We start from the raw sequence: 26328 nt of genomic DNA, 5'->3' as shown, positions 1-26328 counted from the left end.
GCTTTAATGTGGTTTTGGCTGTACCAGAGCCTGCGGGAATTGTATGTCCTCTCTGCTGAGCTGCTCGGTGCACATAGGTTAAGCGTTGTGTGCATCATGCTGGAAGTAACGGGAACTGTTGTAATTAAGGTTGAAATAGTTGTTCAACCATATCTGCAGGGCTGAAAATACACATTTTTCCATTCCTGCTTGAGGATGTTACGGCTAGAATAGTTCAAATGGCAGTGCCCCCTTTGTGGGCCGGATTTCTCTGCCAGCAGCAGATGACTTTGATATAAGTCTCATGAAGCAGTAGAATGTAAAATCTTGTGGCTGTATTTTAATGAAGGTAATGATTGCCTAGTGATTGCTATAGGTCTTTAGTTTTGTGACATTTTTATTATATATGAATTAGGCTAAGCTTTAGTGTCGTCAACTGTTAATAAAAGTGATGCCAGATACTCGTGGAAAGAAACATTCGTACTAATCACTACAGTCAACATGTGAATAGGGTGCCTCCCTTCCAGTGAACCCACCACAGGAAGAGGAGAAGACAGTACCTGACCATCTTATCTACCAGCACTGAGATGAGCTGTCCATATGTCTCCTGAAAGTGTCAGATACACTTTTCTCGAACCTACCTACCTTTGTGTGCGTTGCATAATTTTTATTCAAGTTTTCATGCTGACTACCATTTGCAATTTTTGTGAGGGTTTCCCAGATGTTTGGGGAAAAAGTGTACAGGATTGCCTGTTCATTTTTCTTGTTTGGAGAACAGGCACAAAGCGCTGTTTGATGAAGTTCTCTGGAGCTGGTGTGGTGAGAATGCTGGGTTTTGTCAGTTCTGAAAAATGAAGCCTATGTTACTGTTTGTTATTCACTGCAGAGTGAAAACACAAAGGTCTTTCAACATATCTGAAGTCAGTTTTCTTCTGACTGGAGGGGGTTGGGAAGTTTGTGAAATTTATATATTGAAAAAGACCTGGAAAGAACAACACAAAGAGACTTGCGAATTATGTTTGCAGGAGTGGAAAGCTAATGTAGCTAACAGATAATGAAAAATGTCCATGTTACATTAGCTTTTGGGGCTGCTTCAGGGTGTGGGTTTTATTAAAAAGTGTGGAGAAAAGAGTCAGAATCATTTAGCACTGGTCCCGTCTTAGATATGGCTGTAGTCGAAGGTGGCCTGGATGCAGACTGCCTGCAGCCAGTTGCTTCCATGTTGGTACTTGGCAAAGCCAGCACCTGTCATTGAGGCAGCTCTCAGAGAACTGGGCAGGTTTCTACCCAGACCGTAATTATGTGTGCCTTGGACTTTGCTCCCAGGGAAGTCTTATCTTTGTGCTTACCTGGAAGGAAGGTTGGACCAAAGGAGAAATATTTCTACAAATTTCAGCCCAGGGCATGAGGTTTGAAAAATATGTTCCTTTTTTGGAGTTAATGACCCAATCTAGGTAGTGCCAATCCCCTGCGGGTTATTCTGTAATTTTGACAGCCCTAGTATGTAAGGACTCTCTAAAAAGCTAATTAAGTGATATGATTAATGTGTAGTAAGCTCCTAGCATTCCTTTCTTTTTCTTCTCATTTTTCCTCAGAAATAAACTTTGGTCTCTAGTTTTCACAGAACTTTCCAACTGTGTTTGTTGTTTTTTTTTTGTTTTTTTTTTGTTTTTTTTTTTGAGTTCAGGGTTTGCAATATTAAAACACATTTAAATCTTAAGAGGACTTTTTTTTCCTTTTCTGATGATTTTTCTCCTTAAAACACATGGAGAGAGAAATCTAAATTTTATAAGGAGATGATACTTATAGATAAAAAGTAATTTTTAGTGTTCTGGAGAAATCCTGTTTTGATTTGGCAAGGATAAAGTACTTCACAAACTCACATCTTATGCACTGTGTAGTAGTCCTTTACACTGGAGCCCTGTATGGTTCTTCAAGACTGCAATATGACCCCTGTACGAGTGAACAGTTTATGCTGAGAGAAGAGGAACACAGAAGTCTCGTATGCTATAATTACACAGCTTCCATAATGGCCAGGGAGGTGCTTCTTCAGCAATTGTGGAAACTTATAAAAAAGTGAGGCTACTCGGATCTGCTAAGTTTCTGGGTAACTTCCTTCTGCTCTTGTGGGAGAAGTCCTCCTAACAACAGCTTACTCTTATTTTTACTTTCTTGACCGTCTCACCAACTTCAACCTGGATCATAATTTAGAGGGTCTGTGTATGGGACCTTCTCTACATTGGTCTGGGAGATGGAGCAGCTGGTCCAGATTATGGCACTTTGAAAAACAGTGTGAAAGTGTGACAGAAATTAAATCTAAACTTTGAAACCAGAAATTACATTTTTAGGAAATGTAAATTAACATTTAATGCAGTGAACCTGAAGCTGTAGCCTGTTACTCTATTACAGTTTCTAATGCTAGATAAATCCTAGAGGAAGATGTTGGATAATGGGCAAAGTCCCACAAAATATAATTATGTAAAGGCCCATTCCTATTTTTGCCTTGTTCCATCATTATCAATTTTCTTTGTCATTTAATTTCTTTATTTATATGCAGCTTGACAAATGAAAGGTTTGAGTGCTTTGGTTATAACTCACTTGTAATGAGTGCAGGTTTTTTTTTTCTCTAATCTTTCAGGTGTCTGACACACATGAACTAATTAGTATGCAATTTCATTTTCCCACATTCTCTAAATGACCTGAAAATTGAAATTGCCATTTTAAATTTACACTCTCCACATGTAATTAGTAATGGCACTACAATGCTTGTAATTGGCTTGTGATTTAAAGGGTCAGTGACCATGTTTTTGAAAGCAAATTAAAGTCAGAGTAAGTCATATCTCCCTTTTAAAGTTCTGCTGACCTCTGTTTCTCCGCATAGGTTGACACTGATAAAACAACACCCATGTGTATTGTTCACTGCTTTACAAGTAACACTGACTTTTAATGTTTTTAAATACAGTGAGCAAAAAATAAATAAATCTCATTGGTCTTCTGTGTTTCCACAATTCTGTATTTCCTGAATTGTTCCATCTGTCAAAATGGTCACTTTGTCGTCACTTTGTCTTTTCTGTTAATATTCTTTTTTTTTTTTTTTCCCCTTTTCAGAACTCTCTTGTTAAATGAGCACTGATTTCTCTTTACCTTTTTGTCCTTTTGCATTCATGGCTTTAAAATATGCTCCTTCTTTTAATTCTGATTTCATTTTATCTCTACTCCTTCCTTCCACATAGTTCATATCTATGTTCTTTCCTTCAGCATAGTTCACATTATATTTTTTCTAGGCAATATAGAAATGGCCATGGCAGGGTTTTGTTTGTATTCTCTCTCTGCCATATCCAAAGTCGTTTTAGATGCTTCAGTGGAATGGATCAAATCCTAAATTATGATTCTGACTCTCACATACTTACCTTCAGTCATCCCTCTTCTCCTTCTTGTCACATTTTCTCTGTTTGTACCATTTTCCTTCCCACTCACGACTGTTTCTCTGTACCATGGTCTGCTTTCCTGTGATGTAATGGTAATATTTTAATGAGAACTGCTAATCTCTAACAAAAACCTGTAAGAGGACCTTCTAAATCTGTCTCCTCTTTAGTGATTTCTAACCTACAGATCCATGCCTAAACATTAGATTTGTTCTTCTCCCAGTTTCACTAACCAAAGCTTGTATTTAGTAACTCATCCAAACCTCGTATTTCTTAACTCATTTTTCTTCTGTTCATGGCTAATTTACCTTATCCTCCCACACAACATTATCCTTTTTTGTATCACTGCAGTTATTATTCCTGTAACACACAAAGACTTCAGCCATGGTGGATATACAGAAAACGTATGAGCTGGAATGTTATGAACACCATAAGACAAGATAAAATAGTTCAATATAAACAGCAGTGTAAGGAATGGTGTACAGTACCAAAATAGATAAGTCATGCAGTTAAAGTGTGTGAGTAACTTTGGCAGAAGGGTACACGTGGAAGAACCATGCTCGGGGATGAGAGAGCAAGGTGGGTGAATATTGCCTTGTCAGATAAGAGCCTCAATTCTTCAGACTTCTGGGGGGGGTATGACCTTCGTGTTCTATAAATAACATCAGTGCATTGGTATTACTCATTAATATATGGCTGATCAACCTTTCTAAATGTTGACTGGCACAAGAACAGTAGTACTTAGCCAACTATGTCAGGGAGCCTGGAGCAGCAGAGCCACAGACTGGGCTGACTTAAATGCTGAACATACCAGGGAGCCCAGGAGCATCAGTCTCAGAAATATGTTAGTTTTAGAATGAGATAAGAAGGTGGGTGAAGGCATACAAGAGATACAGGGTGAAACGTACCAGATTTCATGCCAGCAAAAATCTGAGTGTGCAGTGAAGTTTTGACTAAGGGAAGGATAGAGTAAATTTGTTCCTGGTCTTGGCTGTGGTTGCTTGATTAGGGAAGAAATGGAAAAGATCAGTGCCTGCTGGTGGCCCCATAATTGCTGCTGCTGCTGCACAACTGGGCTGTCACATCTGAGAACAAGAGATCCTGTAATTTCTGATGGTCTCATGATTGAGAAGAGGATCCCTGTGAGGAGTAAGCCTGGTAATTGCTGAAATTGTAATGGTATTTGAGAGACTACCACCTCGTTTTTTAAAGTGCTCTGGGGACTTTTGGATATAGAAATTGTTTTTACAAGGTCGATATTAATCCAAAGGCACAGAAAGCAGATATGGGCATACATTACATCCAGAGAATACTAAGAAAATGAACTAGTTACTGTGCATTACACCAGTGTGGAAACTGGTTGATCATGTAAACTGTTGCCAGAGATTGTTGTATACAAATGTAAGTTATTAAATAGAAATACATAAAAATGTATATATATTTAGTTATCCATTATTAAAATATCATGAACCATTTCTCCAGAGAGATACTTAGGATCCTTGTTAGGATACTTGTTTGAGAGGATCCAAAGTCCAGTTGCTATACCAGAAACACCTTATTTAGTGATTATTCATGCTTTTGTAAAGTTTTGTTTTGTTTTGTTTTGTTTTTTCTTTTAATTTGTTCTAAATATATTGGAGTATTGTTTCTGTTCGGTAAATCTTATTTATGTATTTATCTGTGGCTTAATTTATTTTTTTACATGGGTGTCTCTCACACCACCTGCAGCTTCAGTCCCATCTCTGGTTGTGTGGATGTGAATCTCACAAAACTACTCATTCTGACACATGAAAAAATTATTTATAGTAAAGGCTTTATAAGTTCCATTGTTCTCATCCTAAATGCACACACACACGCGCACACACACACAAAAAAAAAAGTATATATTTTTTTATTTTTACTTATCTATTTATTTATTTCCCCCCCCCCCCAAAAAAAAAGGCACTGAAAAATTAGCAGCTTCCACATCAAGAACTTCCAAAGAGCAAGTATACACCAGATGATAGCTATTTGCTAATAAAACGATAAAACCTAAAATACACAGAGGTCTTGCAGAACATTCATTCAAACATCTGTTAGTAAGGGCTCTAAGCAAACTACCATCTGTCAAACCATTCATTTTGTCAAAGTTCATTTCCTCATTCATGAGTACTGTTGTATCAGCTTCCAAAAATACCTGTCATCATAGATTAAATATTTAATATTACTTAATATAGCTCTCAGCTTAGAATAATGTGGCCAAGTGAACCTTATGAAATACGATCTCAGACTCATCATGTACGGTGATTTGAACCATATAGAAAGACTTAATTTGGTAAGTTAAATGCTGAAAAATGTATTTAAGCTCTTCATTTTTTGTCAACAATCCAAAATTTTACTTAGTATTAAAGTATTCCTTGGAGAATATTGACAAGTGGCAGTAAGTACCTGAAAGTCCTTGACAGGAGAAAACAGAAACTAATAAGGAACGTGCAGTTGAATTCTCTCAAAGCAGCTCCACATAGGACCATTGAACTACAGGAATTAGTAAATATCTTCAAATGGTCAAAGTTTGCCACAAATTCACTGACTTCAGTGAACTCAATACCAATGTCTACAAGCTGCAGATCTCCCTCAACACCTATATGTTTAGCATAGTCTAAAAATGCTGTTTATGTTCTCAGACAAGAAAACAAAAGGACTGGAAGCCTATTTCCTAGTCTAGTCATCCAGATACTCCCTTGTGTCCCCTATCCTGGTGTCTATTTGATATTATCTTAAATCTCCTAGTTTCATTCTTCATACACACAAACACCCACACAGAGACATATTCAAACAACTTTTGATTGAGGTTTCAGAGATACAAAAGCAGCCGGTTCAGAGTTAGCATTCCCATGGCAACGGAAACTTGATGCTGTTATAAACACTATCCATAACACGCTCTGTCAGCCCGCACATCAGCTTTCCTTAATAACTCCCTGTAATATGGCTGAACGACTGAAGGAACAGTACTTTTAAATGCATTGTTTTATTATTTCTGTGACACCATCTATTTTGACCTAAGGATTTTTTTACATTTACCATCTTAATATTAAAAGTAATCAAAGCAGCAAGTGGTGGCATGCTAAAATGGTCATATCCATGTCTGTCTGGTTCCTTGTGCCAATAACAAGTTGCATGTGTAGGTGCCCCTGCGCCTGTGTGGTGGTTTGCTAGCTGTAATGGAGCTTTGTGTGGGCATCACCACCCCCCCCCCCCCGGGGACAACAGCGTCTAAAGCACTTAGATGATGCTGTGCTGGTGTGTGATAGTCAAAAATGCCATATTTTATGTCATAAATATTCACTTTCAAAACCAGCAGTCCAAATGATCTTTACTTAAAAATTAGTCTTCTGCCAAGTCTCACTTCTAGAAAAGAACTGGTTCAAGTTACTTCACTACAGCTAAAGTTCAAGAAAAGGTAGAGTTACATATGAATATATTAACATATATATATATATATATATATATATATATATATATATATATTATTTTTTTTTCTCAATACAGAGGCATGTATATACACTTACTTGTGTGTTGATGGCCCCAGAGCAGCACATGGGTGCTGAGTTCATCTGTGACAGAAGTTTCCCTTATGCTGGACATAGAGTCAAAGCTCTGACACAGCCCGAGCTTTACAGACTCTTGCAGTTCCTGTGTGCACCTTGGAATTTCTCTGCAATTTTAGAGGTGGTGGAAAAAAGTTATGGTCTTATGTAGGCTGTTGGGAGTGTAGGAGTTGCCAGCACCATGGTACTAAAGCAGGAATACCGGTTCTGAAGTAAACCCGTAGACATCTGCTGGAAATGGTGACCTGTGCTTGTAATCTCAAAGACCTTCTAATTTCACTGGAACTTCAATTCTGTGGACTGAAAAACAGGAGTGAGTTTTACTTTCACATTCTTCTAACCTTCTACTTTCCTGAGTGGTTAAGATAAAGAGACACTGATAAGGCTCTTTTGCAGGGGTTGGGGAAGCAGAGTCCCTGTCACTGTAAGTGAAGAGCAGGGTTGGGACCACCTGATGAAACTGAACAGGTACAAGTCTGTGGGACCTGGTGAAATGCATCCCAGGGTCTTGAGGGAACTGGCTGATGTAGTTTCTAAGCCTCTGTCCATTGTATTGGAAAAGTCCTGGCAGTCAGACAAAGTCCCTGGTGACTGGGAAATGGGAAATATCACTCCCATTTTTAAAAAGGGTAGAAAAGAGCACCCAGAGAACTACAGATCAGTGATCCTCACCTCTGTGCCCAGGAAGATCATGGAACAGATCCTGCTGGAAGCAATGTTAAGGCACATGCAGGACAAGAAGATGATCTGAGACAGCCAGTATGGCTTCACCAAGGGCAAAGCATGCCTGACCAATCTGGTGGCCTTCTGTGAGGGAGTAACTGCATCAGTCAACAAGGGAACACTGACCGCTGTCATCTGCCTGGACTTCTATAAGGCCTTTGATATTCCCACATAACATCTTGATCCCCAAATTGTAGAGAGATTGGATTTGAAAAGTGGACCATTCGGTGGATAAGGATTTGGCTGCATGGCTGCATTCAGAGAGAGCCTGCCCGCTACTCTGCCCTTGTGAGGCCCCACTTAGAGTGCTTCATCTGAGTCTGGTACCCCCAGTACAAGAAAGCCTGTTAGAGCAGGTCCAGAGGAGGGCCATGAGGATGATCAGAGGGCTTAAGCACCTCTCCTATGAAGTCAGTCTGAGAGAGATGGAGACGTTCAGCCTGGAGAACAGAAGGCTCCACCAGACCTCCTTTTTGCCTTTCAATACTTATAAAAAGATGGAGAGCAACTTTTTGCTTGGCAGATAAAGGTAGGACAAGGGGAATGGTTTTAAGCTAAAAGGGGAGATTTAGACTAGATTTTAAGAGGAAATTCGTCACTCAGAGGGTGGTGAGGCACTGGAACAAGTTGCCAAGAGAAGCTGTGGATACCCCATCTCTGGCTGTGCCCAAGGCCACATTGGACAAGGCCCTGGGCAACCTGGTCTAGTGGGTGGCATCCCTGCCTATGGCAGAGGAGTTGGAACCAAATGTTCTTTAAGGTCCCTTCCAACCCAAGCCACTCTATGATTCTATAAAGTCTGAAGATCTCAATAAGATTTTTCCAATGTTGAGTTACTTGTTACTTTTCTTGTTCTATTGGAAAGACAAAAGCATTTTACATTTTATCAAATCTATTTTCTATCAGTTTTTGTAGGAGAAAATATTTTAAGGAAAAAAGCAGAGCTAATAAAAATGATAGGAGAGTTTTGTTTTTTTTTTTTTGTTTGTTTGTTTTTTTTCTAAGCATTAGGATGCTCAAGGATAATTTTTTATATTTATATGTTAACTTATTTATTTATTGGTTGTTAATTTCAAGAAATAATGAAAAATGTGTTTGTTGTGATTCAACCAATATTCAGGCAATTTTTTAAGGTTCAGAGGGGATTAATCATTCAAGCCTATTCTTCCTTTTTTGTAATAACATCTGTGGGTGACAAAATCATGTGGGTGATATAGTCTTTTCAGCAGAAACAAAGCCATCTGCCACCTGTGTGCTTATTAATCCACCTCTTTACTCCACTTGCGTCCATCTAAAACCTTGGCCTTTCTCCCTAGACAACCAGTCTCATAGCAACTAACAGATTATTCTCAAAGATGACAATATGTAGGAAGTATTGCTTTCATGTACTCCTATTTTCCCATTTGTATTTCTCCCAAAAATTGTATCACAAGGTGAACAGAATATAAAAATTGTTCTAGTTATAATCAGCATTACCAGGTCAGTCGGCAAGTTACAACTAGTTACAACTGGAATTTCAGCATGCTTTGGATCTTCTGTAAACTGACAATGAAAAAGACTCTGGGCTACCTAGAAAAGCGCTTCCAGGTGTTTGCAGATGGGAAGAACAATAAGATACTATGACCAGCATGATAGGCAGCATAAAACCAGGCCCGTTGGAAAAGGTTTTAAGAGGGTATATGATGATTATGAGGATTATGTCAAACTAAGAAGAAAATGGGTAAGAAAGTGTATTTTTATGATCTGCATTATGAAAACTGAAATACCGCATCACAAGTTTTTTAGGAACTGAAAACACTGTTACGTTACTGGCTAAGGAAGTCTAGCATGTTCCTCATAAACTCCTTGCAAAAAATCCAGACTGCGTTTGGGTTTGTAACATCTCCTAAGGCTGGCATAGCTAAGACGACACAGTAAAGCAGCTCTGTCCTTTACATAGCCCATAACAATCGTGTCCTGTGAAAGCACTCTTCAGTGAAACTCTTCCCCTTCTGTCTCCTCTAGTTATAAACTGCATAAAACAAAGAAGGGGTAGTGAGCTATGGTTAAGAAGTGCTCTCCACACATGTTGCTCATACACCATTTGGTATCACTGCTATCACTTACTGGGTGTATTCTGGTGAAAGAACTCAGTTTCCTTGTGTGTTAAAATAAGCTGAGAACTTGCAAAACCCCCAGCAGAGATACCATATTGCCAGGGAAGCCTTAATCTCCTGCATGCTCTCAGCTATTCCAGTTTTTGCTACAGCTTCCATCTTTCAGTGGATGCATTTAATTTCAGTTTTTTTTTTAAATTTTTTTTTTCTAACATTTAAATCTAATGAAGAGATTTTCTTCAACAGACCTGTCATTTTCTAACACATTTCCATCTAAGTCTTGGCTTGAGAAGATGCAGGACGTAGGCAAGGCATGCTGAAGTCCAAAATGGGAATTCTTCCCAGTTGCTTCAGAGCAGATCATACTTGTTACCGCAGTTTTTACTGCAGCGCAGCTACCAAAGTGCCTTAAAAACATATTGAAAGGATGCAACAGAAAATACCTCTGATATTTGTCAAAGGCAAGTTAAAGAGCTTTAACTGAATATATTTGCATGGTGATTTTAAGATTTTACCTTCTGAATTTATTTCCGTTCCCTAAAGAAAGATGGTTTTCATGTAGGATTAAAAGAAAAGGGCATGTTTGTTTCTGTGCCCTGAGCCTGTCATCTTACTTCTAAACTCTTAGAGCCTTCGATCAATTGTATTTTACGTGTGGAAATACATCTAGATATTTTCTTTGGCAATTGTTTTTATTTACACATTCTTTGACTGGAACTGTAAGAATTATTCTAGACAATTTGGGGAAGTGTTTTTTTTGTTTGTTGAGCTGGTTGGTTGGTGGTTGGGTTTTGGTTTCAGTGTTTTCTTGTTTGTTTTTGTTTGTTTTGTTTTGTTTTGTTTTTGAGATATAAGCATGTCAAAGAAGTGAAAAGGATACCAAAATTCAAGGTATATGAAGAAATTAATAATAGCAATAAACAATTTTAGTGTTTCTTAGCTAACCTTAAATTGCAGGTAGTTAATACCCATTTAATCAGGAATTTGTAAATGAGATGAAATTTTACAGGGCTTCAGACCTCTGAGCAATGTGAGATTGATTATGGACCTCTTTTTGAGATGACAGGCTAAACACACCAGTATTTGAATAATTCATATCATCCTGTTAATGACATTCATAACAACTACCTTTGGGACTAAAATAATGGCTTAATAAGAAGAAGAAACAGACCAAGCAAGTTTTTAGTCTGTCTAATTATGTAAAGTCTCTAAGGCATAAAGTGAAAGTTCTCAGCAAAAGCCAAATGAAGTGAGTGCTTTTTGGTAATATTCATAGTGTACGCTCCTCCATATGAATATTACAGCTTGATCCAAACAGTCCCTGTATTTATGTTTTCTGTACAAGTGGGTTTTGACCTACATTCTGATCCTTCTACAGACATGGAAATTAAATGAATGGGACAATTTATGCCAATGATTTGGCATTCCTAGCTTGAAACATAAATGGTCTAATTGAAGAAAGCAAAGACATTGAGTTACTTTTAAATGGCTGGCTCGGACTAAGCTGTGAGTACAGGGAAGACTTGAGAGCCATTTGTTATTACCATATGGGGAAAGAGTTGGGTGAGGCACACTGAACAACATAGTCAGGAGGGTAAGCTTACAGAGGATTTGGTATGAAAGATGTGAAGAATCTTTTCTGGATCTGCATCCAGGTCAGTGAAACAAAGAGGGTTTGAGATCTGAAATAACGGGGTATTTCATCAATTTGCCTGCAAGGTAAAATCCCACAATCACACAATGGAATTACCATTTGTAAAGTGACATATATCAAATGACTGTGTTTATTCTTCTAGACTATCACAAGTTTAATATAAAACAAGTTGGCTTTTCCATGTAGCAAACTCCCATTCCAGAACAGAAGCAACAGCTGGAATGCCACCATGGATAAATCACTACCTTACCTCATCTGGATGCTAGTTAGGACTCGTATTACTGCTGCTATCCTGACTGCATTAATTCCTTCAGCTAAACCTGGAGAAGCTCTGCTGACAGTGCTGGTTAGGAGAATAACAAAAAGCCACAGACAGGCAAGATATACAAGCACTTTGCATTGAGGAATGGTGATACTCTGCAGCAGGGAGTATAATAGGAATTGACCTTCTCTGGCCATCCTGAACCTCATCACATGCTGAGTCCTGCACTGCAGCCCCTGCTTCAGACATGCCTTCTGAGTGAAGCAGCAATGTTCATTGTGCTCAGGGCCCCTTGTGCTTGAAGACTGAGAAGAAATCATAGGAGGGAGCTTTCAGGCTCATTACATTTCGCAGTATTGCAGGAATCATGTCAGGTTACTCCTTTCCTGAGTTTATTACAAACATTTCCATTGGCAAGTATCCATGTTTCTCACCAGCATATGCTTCTGTGGGAGCTTTCTATATAGTTTTATCAGAATCATGACTTAAAAAAAATCAAATTTAAATCTTTCAAAATCTGATGAAATCATCAGGGAAGCATTGCTATAGTAAATCTTTGTATGCTGGTATAGTCCTGATCAACCCTATTTTTACATCAACAGTAGTGAAGGTTACTGAAAAAATATATGCTTTGAAAGGATGGAGAATTATTTATAGTAATGCTATTGTATCTCATAACTGAACTAGGTAAACATCACAGTTCTTTGTAAATTGCATTTCTGTTCTGAACGAAGCCTCATGAAAAGCTGCATTTAAAGCTTCAAAGACCCAGTGCTTCATGAAAGCTTTAAACTGGGTATATCTTGGAAGCTTGTTGTTAAGGTATACTTCAGGCAAACCTGTTCTGTGCTAAATTTTAGTGGTGTTATTGCTAACAGTGCAGTAACAAATGAGAGGATTATAGTTATGTATTCTGGCCAGGAGCATCACATATGGTGTCTTCCTAAAGTCACTTCATCTTCTCATCTCTCTCCTCCACTACTCCATGTAACAATGTAGATGAGACAGATGCAACTGATTTTTATTTTTTTTATGTCTTCTTTTTTTGTCAAGTACATAGTTTCTGCACACTGAATATGCTAATATTTGATCACAGATTGCAGAGGAATATGAACTTACATTGATGGTGTCCCAAATTTCTCCTGTTCTGTTACATTGATATATTATGAATGTGACTTTTTTTTTTCTTCCTGCAGTTCTAAGGTTTGTTAAGCATGCTGGGAAGTTGTTTATTTTGTGGAGCTCTTTGGACTGTTTATTGAATGGTTTCTTGTTTTTATGGGAAAAAAAAACATGTTGTAGTTATCTCCAGTTTTATGGTCCTCCATTTTCTCACACCTAAAAGTGTAGCTGAAAAAGCAACATGCAGATCATAGGATTGGCTCTGAATCGTCTTTGAAAATAAATGTCTTTGAAGTAATTGTCTTTGCACTGTTTTTGCTTTGTGCAATCTGTAGAAACTTGTAAATTTGCCTTGTTCACTTTGACACAGTCTCCTGGGGAAAAAATATGGTTTTTCATTTGTTTTTCCTGTATGATACATATTTTTTGAAGTTAAATTCCAGTTTAATTTTGATTGCCTACGTCTTCATCTGTGTAGATATTTGAATGATTTAGCATCCCAAAACTGATTAGTGTGAGTCATTGCAGTCAAAGACATTAGTGCACCCATGAAAATTGTTTAATAGGTAATTACTGCTACAGAATCAGTGCCAAGAGCAGGAGACATAGCAAGTCACTGTTTCCCCTCCTGCACAAAAAGGCCACGGCTCTGTAAACTACTGCAATGAGAAAAGTGGTCTAATCATGGAGCTGGGGTGATTGTGGTGGTTAAAGGAACAAGATTAAATGAAATTTCAAGGGTTGCTGGGAATTTTTTTAACTGATAGGGTGCATTTTGTTCCCCAGCTCTGGGGCATGTGCCACACTCAAGGGAACATTCCCTGAGTGATTTTCTTTTTACTTAGTTTTGTCTATATGGTGCAGTTTAGGAGGCACCAGGCAACTGGCAGTACACACGTTCAGCCTTCAGCAATGCGTACAGCACTGAATATGAGGTGCTAGATTTTATCCCTGAGGGCTGTTAAATTGAGTTGGCTGCCAAGCCTGTGCAGTTGCTGAGTTTTTAACTAACTTGCCATAACAGCATAGTGAATTTGCACCATCTATTGTACAGACAGTGCCTCTTTCTTGTAGAATCAGATTTGGATGGGCTGAAATCAGACTATGGGCTTTCTCTTACAGCCAGTTTTACCCGCATGATTTAGTGCTCATCATTTCCTCTAGCAGCAGGAAACTTTTGCATTGAAATGCAAAACCTGTTAGAGTCTGATTCTTTAATTGTGGGTGTTAAGTGGCACCTTGCTCAAGTTTCATCAAATGCCGTGTGCCGTCAGGAAGTATGGCAGCAGGCATCCTTTACTAAGATCTCTCTGCATGTGCACGTTGCAGCTGCAGTCCCCAAAGTGTGCTGGGTGAGTGAGATGCTGTGTCAGTTGCTGTTCCCCGGGGCCAACTGCAACACCATGCACGTGGGCTGCCTGCCAAGCCTGAATCTGGTACTCTCGGTGTAACCTTAGATGTAAGCCAGGCTAGGAGAACCAATCAGGCTTTTCATCTTTTTCCTCAAACTTCTTGCAAGTATATTCTTCTTCCAAAGTGATTGTCCTACACTAGTACCTAAATTACTGGGACAAGCCCCTCAAAGTACCGTGGATCTTCTATCATCCTTGATTTTCCTGTTTGCTCTAGGTGATGACAAGGGGTCTTTTATAAACAAATAAGCTGTAGCCTTTTATAAAAATACACATTTTACAATAAGAACAATAAACAATAAGAACTCTTGTTCTTACTGTGCTGATTTTCACTTCTTTGTTTTAAAAGTCACCCATATAATTAGAATATATAACTTCCTATCCTAAATCTGTATTTCTGTTGGATCCATAAAGCAGAGCATCCCGAGCTGTTTTTCTTAACAATTGCCACAGAAAAATGCATTTGAAAATGCTTTTAGTGCTACAAGAGCTAGTTCACATTTCACATTGGGAAGAAACTGTGCTTCCTGCTGAAGTACATTAAGTAAGAAAGATTTCAGCACCAGCTTCATTATAGTCATTGCACAGTTCTAATAGTTTGTGTTTTGCTAGGCTCTGACTTGAGAAATTTAAAACACATAAAGGAACCCAGACACAAAGGGCCAATTAATTCCTGGTGTATCCATATACACTGAAAGGAGTTACCACAGGCATGAAGTTAGCCCCATGACAGTTTTCTATGCAAGAAAGCTGTAGGGATTTGAAAGTGTTTTTCTTCTTCCTTCACCGGGATTTTCCTGCAAACATTGACAAAATTTATAGATCTAATTGCAAAACACAGTGTCCTGTTTTTCTTTCCTAAGTTATTTCAAGCTCAATGCTGTTTAAATCCGGAGCTCAGTTTATGATTCAGAGTACAATTCCTGACTGAGAAAGCTTCTAAAAGGAAGAAAGCCTCTTGAGGTGCAGTGGTTAATTTGTTGTACATTAGAGTTGGAGGCTGAGGCATGGAGGAGCCAGTGTGGTAATAGACTATACAGTGGCTAAAGCCATGGTTTCATCAGAACTTATTCTTTCCAAGCAACCAGAAAAAATATCTTCTATATACATTCTCATCCAAAACAAACAAACAAACAAACAAACAAACAAACAATCAATCAATCAAAAACCTTTGTTAGATCATTATCTGGGAAAAATAAAAATAAAAATTGAGAGCGAACCTGAAAGAACATTAGATACATGCATAGATAGATCAAAGAAAAATTATTTGGTATTGGGGTATCTCCCATGGTGTCTTCCTTTTCCCAAACAGTGAAATTTGAAGACATTTCTTGACTGCATATCTAAAAAGCAAATTGTCAATGACTGTGTTATGTTTGACTGTACTTTCCAATTTGTTTTTGGAAATTGTATCTTCTTTACTATTATAAATATAGTAAATATATGACAAATTTGTCTATGTTGCCTGTTTATAAATAATTTTAAATTCCATATACAGAGTGAAATATGCAGAAGAGTCTTTGAGAAACCTTGGTGTTTGTCCATTTATTATTCTGTGTCTACATTTTGAAATGGTATTAGGGGAGCTGATAGTAGTCTCTGAACCTGTCCTCTTACAAAGATCTGTGTGGTGTTTTTGTTTGTTTGTTTCCTCATTTTGTTTGTTTGTTGTTGTTGTTTTGTTTTGTTCGTTTGTCTCTTTGGGGTGTGCACATTTTTTTTCCCCTCTTGGAAACAGAGAATGTGGAAGAAAAGTTTTCCAAAACTGAATCTCTTCTCTGAATCTCTTCTAATCTCACCACCTGTTTAAATTCCTGATATGAGTCCATTCTCTCCATTGCAACTGAAAATATTTCTGAGTTTTCCTGGTATGTATTAGAAAGAGCCTGTAAAAATGTGAACTTGTATAGGCAGCTTCTACTCTCCCAGGTCTAAACTGATAAAACAACCATTGTTATCTTTAAAGTGTAGGAGTGTTTATTCATTACTTATGGTGAGAATGTGATAAAGCTACATTGGCATTTCTTTTTTCCTCAAGAACAAAAATATCAAAAGCCCAACTATTTCAGACAAATAACAGAGAAACAGCTAGAGTACCTCAAAAGCACAGCAGTAAAATGCTGTCTTTCCTCACTTTCCCATTTTATATGTAATAAGATGCTTTAACAGTGATGTTTGATCACGTTACCTTCTTAATAGATACTAGATTACATTTCCAAGTGAGACAGAATCTTGAGACCACACCATAAAGAAAAAAGGGATTGAAGTGTCTCATCAGCAGATACCTGATCCATCTCCAGCTCATGATATTCCTGCACTGGGGCTGCCATTCCAAATAGTAAGGAGGTCACGGTGTCAGCCCTGCTAGCTGGGGAGCAGGGATAAGGAATGTTCATATCTCTTGATAGCCATTGATAATTTGTCATTGACTTCCTTGGGATTAGCATTTCATCCATTATCTTATATAAATGAATTTTCAGCGAGAATCAAAGAAAAGTCTACTTGTTTGCTTTAGAGAACATCCATGCATTTTTACTTTCATAAAAAAAAATGTTAATTTGAGGTTAACTCAGGCTCTTACTTAGGGTTTGTATATTGGTGCCTAAAAGAACGGAAGATTCAGCCTTCAGTAAACTAAAACACTGTTGTATTTCTTCTTTAGGAAGGAAATACCTAGTAGTACAAGTAAAATGCCATGTCCCAGTACTATAGCAGCAGTATCCCTTATGTAGTAATGTGTGAGTGAGTGCACGTAACAATATAAGCGTAGCACATGCTTTTTTATTTTATTTGTTTGTCTGTGTACGTGTATGATGAATGAAAGATAACAGTAATTAACACAAGTATGAAGATAGTGATTTAAATGATACAGCTATGTTTTTTCATTTCTTTAATTTAAAAAAAAAAAAAAAAAAAAAAGGAACCAAAATAATCTAGGATCAAAATTATGTCCCTCAGATGGTTAGTGATACTGTTGCCCTGTCATTTCAGATAAACCTGCAGAAGAAGATGCGAGTCACTGGAGTTATAACCCAGGGTGCCAAGAGAATTGGAAGTCCAGAATATGTAAAATCTTACAAAATTGCATATAGTAATGATGGGAAGTCGTGGACAATGTACAAAGTAAAAGGCACAAATGAGGATATGGTAAGTTAAGTCATCTGTGTATGACTTACTGAGTATGACTGTGTGTCTATGTCTCATGTTTTAGCTGCCTTCAGACATATGAGGTATCTCTAGTAAATAAGCTTAATTACTTGACAGCTTGATATAGGTTGCCTAGTTGTTATTTTCTGTTTTAGAAATCCAGAAATTTTGACTTTCTTTCTTCTAAGAATTTCTTATTCTTTAATTGATGGTTTTATAAATATTTTGTCCCAAGGCTAACAAAATCCTGTTTATTACACTTAACTGATTTTCATTTTAATTAGTTTACCAGTAATTACTCATTACTCTGTTTTCAATTTAGTTTTATTACATTGGCAGATTACCATTAACCCTTAAAAGCATGGAACCCATTCATCAATGCTAATCTCTGTGCTGCACAAACAGTATCATCCAGTGAGAAGTACGCATTCACACTTTATAGTTACCATTTATTTTTTGTACTGACTTCTGCATACAAAGCAGCAAAAATCCTTTTGCTGTATAGGTTAAGATAGAACAAAGGCACCTTGCAGGGTTGGACATGTTTTTTTCTTATTCAGGCAGGAAATTAAACTGCTGGGTGAAAGGTGTGTAGTGAGGGAAGAAAGCAAAACACATACAAAGCATATCTAGTTAGAATGAGGAGTAAATAGGGAAATGCTTATAGGTTTAATTCAGCTACCGCTGAGATCAATTATAGTTATGGTATACTTATATATTTTATATAGTTATAGTACACTGCAGTGGGAGCTAGAGCAGGTTCTTGAAGTAGAGGGGAAGAGTAAATGTCAATCAGTGCAAATAATTGAAGGCTAAATTGAATAGGGGCCATTTAATGCACTAATTAGAAAAGAAGATGTAATTTAGTGCGTTAGTAGATCGAGTTCCTAGGAGTGACAAGATAAAGGCCCACAGCACAGGTGGCAAATGCACACTGGTGCAAGACAAGGGCTTTATTTTAGGTTTTGCTTAAAAGCTTCTATATTGGGCACTGGAGGAGATAGAACAACCTCAACATGCAAAATACTTGCAGAGAAACATTGAGAACAGGTGAGAAGAAAAAAGCAGGTATTTTTGAGGCAGGGTAATCAACTGCACCTCCAGTAGTGCTTCTGGCATGTTTTATTAAGATGTCACTTTGCCATAGGTGTTCCGTGGAAACGTGGACAACAACACCCCGTACGCTAACTCCTTCACACCACCAATAAAGTCACAGTATGTCCGGCTGTATCCTCAGGTTTGCAGAAGACATTGCACGTTGAGGATGGAACTTCTGGGCTGTGAGTTATCAGGTGGGTTTTCTGCAATCACTGTGTCTCTGAAGCGTTAAATACAATCATGAAATCAAATAATCACACAACCATAAAATCATAGAACCATAGAGTAGTTTGGGACGTTAAAGCCCACCCAGTGCCACCCCCTGCCATGGGTAGGGACACCTCCCACCAGGCAAGGCTGCCCCCAGCACCATCCAGCCTGGCCTTGGGCACTGCCATTGATGGGGCAGCCACAGCTCCTCTGGGCAGCCTGGCCTGGGCCTCACCGCCCTCTGAGTGAAGAATTTCTTCCTAACAGAATCTAAATCTCCCCTTTTTTAGTTTAAAGCCATTACCCCTTCTCCTATCCCTACAATCCCTGACAATGAGTCCCTCCCCAGCCTTCCCGTAGCTCCCTTTAGATACTGGAATAGTATACTACTTAGATACTACTGCTGTAGTGCTGCTTAAGCAAGCACTGCATTTTTGTGCCTGTGGCCTAAAACACCTCAAAGTGGTTTCACCACCTGGTGAAATGCAGTTGGCAGGCCTGAGTTTATCCTGGCAGAAATTTGCCTCTTTTTATGTAAGTTACATCAGCAAAAATACTTATCTAAATAATATGAGTGACAGAAGTGTATTGCCGTAGGGCAGTAACAGGGGTAGAGTAATGTGGCAGCTACGCAGTATCGCATTGTAAATCTTCCTGGCACCAAAGCTGACCTGAGTCATTTCTCATGAGGACTGGGTGACCACACTGGTCTGTGTATGACATCCTCAGAGGTACCAGACTTCTTTGGCTGCCTTTGAAGATCACTCATGCTGGAGGCAGAACTATTTTGCTGGTCTGCTTTGGACAAGATTTCAGTTTAGATTTGTTCTGTGGGTTTCCAGCAGAAGCAGGGATTGTATCATGTAGCAAAAAAAGTAAATGAACAAGTGGAACCAATATAAACCCTCTTAAGGTTTGTAGTAGCAGAAGTTATAGCTCAAAAATGTAAAGCCTGACCTCTAGCCACTCTCTGCAAGAACCGTGTTCCCTTACAAATTCAGTAAAGCATGTAAATTTTTTATCTTTTTCAAGAGATCAACCTTTTACCAGTGGGAGCGCACCACTGAATTCATTTAAGAAAGATTTTTATGTGGCTGCTGCTTACTGTACAAACAATAGTCATCCCATTCACGAATGATATATCAAAACAGCTGGAGTTAAATAATCCTCAGTCCTCTAGTGGCATCAAAACCAGATTCAGAAATGAAAAGTTAATGCATTAATCTCAGTGTAGCCCTTTTCCAATATAGATAGGTTTGAGAGTAAATAGAAAATTCTGTCTAGCTGCTTTAGTCTATTAGATTTTTTTTACGTCTTCCATTTCTGGAACTGCAATTTAGAGTAAGTCCTTGCCAGAATGACCAGGAATTGTTTTGCTCAAAGAACTGTGAAAGCTACTGAAGTGAATTAATTTCAGTGGTCTCCTAACAGTTTCAAGGTTGTCATTTCTTAGAACCCTGGGCAGCCAAGCCTCAACAGAAGCATTTCAATCTTAATGAAAGAGGAGTATAATTATATATAACGGCAGACTAATACACTGTAATTCCAGGTGGTCTGTCTTTCTTAGGCAGAAAAACATGTTGAGATGTCTGGCTTCTTTGACAAGTGCTGGTGCTTCAAAGGGAGTCACTACCAAAAAGGGCTGAGACTATGTTGCAGCACCAGATCATCCAAAAAGTTAATCCTTTCTTAGTACAAATTTCATCAAAATGTTCAGTATGATCTGCTGTAGATTAATAAATCCCTTTACTTGAAAGAACTCGTAGTCAGATCTCATTGAAAATCATGATCAGTGCTTGTGTAGTTGGCCATCAGTAAATCAGGCGTTAATTTGCATGGTCTTAAGTTTCTGCCTTGCCTGTGTTTTGCACATTTCTGTGTTGCAAGTTCCCTTTCTACCACAGGGTATTCATTTATGGGGAGACACAGATCACAGCTACTGTTCATTAGAATGCCTTTATTCATTCAGCTGTTATTAGGATTAGCATCAAACTTTCAACAGCAGATAATTTCACACAATGTAGTCACTCACTTACGCAATTCACTCACACACTCAAACATCTGCATATGGTAGACACTGCCTTCTTGCAGGTGGTCTGCTGTTGATGCTGGTGTGCTTTGGTGGCCGTGGGTGATTTCAATAAATTCCTAATGTTCTGAGTTTGTCACATCTTGCAGAGGAAAGTTAGTCCCCAGCACTAAGCAGGGGACACTTGCACATAGCATCTTCCAAGCAGGTAATTTTTTTCTTTTGGTAGTTTGTTTTCTGGTAAATATTTCTCCAAGCTAACAATGTCTAAAAGCACTTTCACACAGGGAGCCTTTTTAATATTTACATTTAATATTAGATTCCTCTCCCCTTTTTCATGTTCAGTAGTATCTACTCTGGAGAAGAATCCTATTTTCATTAATAGTAAGATTTTTGTTTTAATGTCTTGATTTTCATAAAATAAAAAATACCACAGTGTTAACATTTTAAACACAGATTTTGCCAGTTCTTCACGAATTCTCATCTAAGATAAGATGTGTGTAGACCTTCACATGCAGAAGCATTTGCAGTTTTGCCTCTGCTATGTCAGACATTTAATATTTCTGTTGGAATGTTGAGCTTTTTTGAAAGAAGTTCAGTATAACAGCAACATACAGGACTCAGAAGACTAAAATATTATGCCATCAGAAAAGACAACAGAGAATAATCTCCATATGGATCCTTTCAATTTTCAGACCCTAATCCACACTTTCCCAGGGTTTAGGTTCCTCATTAGTTCACTGCTCCTTTTTCATTGGGGTAGGCCAAATATGATGTCTCCAAACTTATACCAAGATGGGTTTAAACATACACAGTTACCAGTTAACAATTATCACAGGTGGTGATATTCAAAGTATCTGAAACGTTTTGTCCTAAGATGCTCCTCTGAGCTTAGCCACAAGTGTGTCTACATCAGCTCTCATTGATTTTAACAGGTTGTAGAAAAGGAAGAGGAGGTTTAATCCTTTCAAAGGAACAATATGAAGCAAATTGAAAGAACATGCAGTACAGTGGAGATGTCTCAAGGAGTTGTGAGCATTATTACAAATACACTTCTGTGGCAGATGCCTATCTACAGACACAAAATTTTGCAGCAGTTTGATGATTCTGTTGTTTGTGCTCTCAATAAAAGCTCACCTCTCAAAAAATAAAAACAAAAACCAGTGCTCATACTCCATGCAGGGTGCCATGGCAAGAGACCATATGTGATCTGCTGCTGTTCTGCAACCCATGTACATCAAGTTTATCTTTCAGTTTTCCTTGTTCTTCTCACTTTCTCCACTTATCTGCAACATCCATCTTACTCCATCTTACTCCTCTTTTGTTTTTCATTTGGGACAGATTAGAAGGAAGGCAGGTGTGAAATGCCATTAATTCATGCACACATGCACAGACACACAAGCAGACACATCTGTTGTTTCCTAAATCAATAATACTCGAAGAAGATAGAACTGTTTTTATGGATTGGACCAGCACTGAAAAACAGTTTTGACAACCCATGTTTTTGTGTCAGAGCCTCCTTCAGATTCCTTGGATGAAACATTCTTGCTGACAGCCCTTGTGATCTTGGAGTGATACTTCAGAGTTGAATAATAAGCAAAATCCTTCTCTAAAGCAACAGATGAGTCTCTCTTATTTACACTATCAATTGCTGCCTCCTACTCCCAGGAAAATTGTTTTGTTGTTTTTAAGTAGATAGTTCCCTCAACAGGCAAGGCTTCACATTTTCCATTTTTGAACTGAGAATCAGTTCTGAAAAGGTTTGTTGTTGTTTGTTCCCCCACCCCACCCCCTTACCCCCAAGTTAGCTCTGTTTATTTTTAATTGAATATGATACATGACAGTATTTCAAAGTTTAAATACGGTTGTTACTACATTAAAGAGCATGTTGTTATTACCTGTCTTTGCTAATTTGTTCCTGCTGTTTGAACCCCCCAGGGGGTCTAGACTTACCTTCCTTTATTTGAATCCCCAATAATTCCACCTGATTCTGTGGTTAAACTAACTGCAGAAACAGAAAGTAGAATCTGACCAAAAGGTCTTTGCTAGAAATATCAAAGAAACCAAACAAGATTCAGGTCTTTTAAATGAGGGTGAGAATACTGTGGAGAAAATGAACTTTTAAGAGAGCCAGCTTTGATATCTTGCTCAAATAAAGTGAGAGTGAAAAACAATATGATAGTTTTGAGTGTTTTTTTTTGTTTTGTTTTTGTTTTTGTTTTTTTTTTTTCAGTGGTCACACTGCTCTGATTTTATCAGGAGACACCAGCTGAGACGGGTCATATAACCACGGGAAAGTCTTCACAATTTACCAGCGTGCTTTAAGAGACACAGCTGGTGACTTAGCAAATGATTACCTGTAAGGAACCAGCTCAGTGGCTTGGGGTCCAAATATCAGGTGGAAAACTTCTGTCTTACAAAGTCAAGGTCTTGTCACCCACAGTTAGTCCTGGGCACATTCTGGCCCATTCAGTTAAATTAAAATATTATTTGCAGGTTAACTGAGATAAGTCAGTCACAGATCTGAGTAGGATAACCGAATTTATGTAGTGACAACTTTGGCACAACTGCACACAGGCAGATTTTTGATAGCTTGAGGAAAAAATTAAGAAAGCTCCCTCTGTTTGTGTTCCCACAAATATCCATCCATCAATCATTGCTCCATGCAGCCATATGTCCACTCTTCCTGAGCACTTTTCATCCCCCACTTGGAGCACTTTTCTTTGCTTTTCAACCTTAAAACCAGGCAACTCACTTCCCTCCCTCACTTCCAGTAATGTTGTTACAGTGCTACCATCCACAGTTGTCTTGCCTGTTGTCAGCTTCCCTCTTCTCTCTTCTGGATCTAGATGTGCTTTGTATATTCTCACTGTACTGTAGCAGGGCAGAGTAACACAGAGTCACTTATTATATTGATGTTGTTTCTATTTGTTTTTGCTCTGTTGTTTCATGGACACCCAAAAGAGAGAAAGAAGCCCAAGATCCATCTTTAGCGGCAGTCAAAATAACTCAGTTATGTGGGACATCCACCTGGTTTGAACAAATAAACCTACAACTCTATTTCTCCTACAAAATTATCTACTAATATTCTCCCTCCCTTGCAGACATTATTCTGTAGTCTTCCATTCTCCCAGCGTGTGTGGACGCTTTTTTGTCTGGGTATCTAGTAATTGGAAAGTGTAGAAGGGCTCAGTGCTTGTTAACATTATACTTCAGTAATGGCATTAAGAAAAAATAATGTTTCCTCAGTACACAGGGGCATGGGTTTTGTGGCAAGGCATATAAACATGATAAAAATGAACTGAATAGGGGAAACAATATCAAGCTACTGGACAGGAAAAGAAAACCAAGATAAGAGACAGAAGTAATTTTTTCTGTTTGTTTCCCTTCATAAATTTATGTGAGCATAAAATACTTTGAATTCTCTATCTTGTTTTCAATTCTTCCAAGGTAGTGTTGAAATAAAGTGCCTTGAATTGGCTATTTTTCATGTGTTTGTTTGCAGCTTCCCCCAACAATACTCTTGATTAAAGCCCTTTCTTTGAGAATTGCCAGTTTTCTTTTCCATAAGGGAAAAAACTAAACCACTTACAGAGATAAGTAGGTAGTGTCACAGATCTTATTTGCTGTTCCAGGTTGCTCTGAACCCCTAGGGATGAAGTCGGGACATATACAGGACTATCAAATTTCTGCCTCCAGTGTTTTCCGGACACTCAACATGGACATGTTTGCTTGGGAGCCCAGGAAAGCTCGGCTGGACAAGCAAGGCAAAGTCAATGCCTGGACCTCTGGACACAATGACCAGTCCCAGTGGCTGCAGGTAAACTTTCACATAAAATTTCACAGGCATTATTCTTTGTGGTGCCAGTATGGGGAAGATATACTGGTTTGGGATTATTTTTTGCTCCTCATTGTGAGTATAACCATCCTGACTATAACCATCCTGACCATGCCACGTGCAGATGATGAAGCTATGAAAGGCTGCACAGATCTTCATGTTTTTGGTACCTTAGTTGCACTGCTCCATTGCAGGTCAGATTGTGCAGCATACAGAGCTAGCCAAATGTTGCAAGGTTTCCAGCAACCAGGAATATTCCTTTGTAAATTAACACAAACAGTGTTTGCAGATCTGTTTCACTGGCTTCTCTACTGTTGAGAGAGGTTTTCTTCCTGCTTCTGTCCTTCCAAAGCTCCCTGGAAAAGCATATTTACCTGAGATTTGTGCACATGAAGAAACTTGGTCCATAGAAATTATCTTTGTCTAAATGAGAATGCTCAAAAGTTCGAGACAAGTCTGACGCTACTGAGATTGATTCAGCATATGAATTCATTATAAAGATGCACGCAGGCGATGTTTTCAGCCTGAGCGTGATTTATACAAGTCAGTAGTAGGCTAATGTGTAAGATTGCAATAAATCACCATATGGAAGCCTATTTGACCAGTTGCTGACACATTTACATTTTTTGAACTGTTGAAAATAGCAGTGTTTTGAATCAGCTGCCAGTTTGCAGTAGAGTTCTCAGCAGGAAGCCTCAATAGCGCTAGACATGTGGTACTAACCCCCTACAATCTTTCCACATATAAATTATGACATATTAGCTTTTTTACCTACAGTTGCTAAGCAATTTAGCAATATGATTACTGTCTTTTCCCCAAGTTTACACACGTATAGCACGGAAGTATCAGTTGCCTTGTCTATTTAACATTTGAATAACTGCAGATCTTGGGATTTGCTGAAAGTTTTTTAGAGCAGCTTGTTGAAACAGCAGTTAGCAACTTCTGGAGAGGGGGAAGATTTTATTGCTGTATTTTACGGTGGAGAAGCAGATGAAAGTGTTTCTGCAAGTAAAAGAGAGGCTGTTTTATTGCAGCCAGTTTTAGCCCCGTCAATGATGCCAAGAAACCAAGATTGTGCAGAGGCTCTGCAGAAATACCCTGTGGTGCATTATTCCTCCTGTGGGTGACAGTGGATTTTTAATTAACTACAGATGGCAGGGAGCTGCAGAGTTAACTCTCATATTCTAAAATTTTCTGTTCTGTTCTAAGCCTTGCCATAGTTGAACCTGCCTGAACCTATAAATTTAACCTGGACCCCTGTGACCACTTGTTAGGTCTCTATAAGTCCTTTATAAGGCATATTTTTTAATCTGGTCAAAAATTTGTCAAGCAGTATTTATGTTTTTTTTGTTTTGTTTGTTTGTTTGTTTGTTTTAAGAGTATGATAATATTTCTTGTTTGAAAAAAACAGAAGGTATTAAAATCACTTGTTTTTTCAGTGTCTAATCTAGCCATTAACTTACACTATTAGCTGATTTTTATTAATTCAGTCCATGAGTAAAGATGGACTCATATTCTTCAAGACTGGGTAATAGTTCTGTAAGAAAAACAAGCGTGACATTTAAATTTGTCTGTTGTTGTTTTGTTTGCTGGTAGTTCTTTCTTTTTTTCTTTAAAATGCATAATACTGTAACCTTTTAATGCACTGACTGCAATTTTATCATCATGCTGCTTTCACGGAATTTAGTCAAAACACATTTGTAAGAAAAAATATGTGAAAGCAAACTTATCTGTATGCCCTTTTCA

General features: G+C 38.2%; 1 protein-coding gene across 2 annotated transcripts in view; it reads left to right on the top strand.

The window, feature by feature from the left end:
- EDIL3 (EGF like repeats and discoidin domains 3) overlaps positions 1-26328 on the top strand; it is a 267842-nt gene that overhangs the window by 189140 nt on the left and 52374 nt on the right. For both annotated transcript variants that reach the window (XM_068666882.1, XM_068666881.1), the window contains 3 exons: positions 17252-17407; positions 18555-18699; positions 24380-24564. In XM_068666882.1, the coding sequence (XP_068522983.1) occupies positions 17252-17407; positions 18555-18699; positions 24380-24564 (486 nt within the window). The remainder of the gene's footprint in view (positions 1-17251; positions 17408-18554; positions 18700-24379; positions 24565-26328) is intronic.

Source organism: Anas acuta, chromosome Z (assembly GCF_963932015.1).
Source record: "Anas acuta chromosome Z, bAnaAcu1.1, whole genome shotgun sequence".
Taxonomy (NCBI): Eukaryota; Metazoa; Chordata; class Aves; order Anseriformes; family Anatidae; genus Anas; species Anas acuta.
Note: the sequence above shows the minus strand (reverse complement) of the source record. Positions and strands in the feature narration are given on the sequence as shown.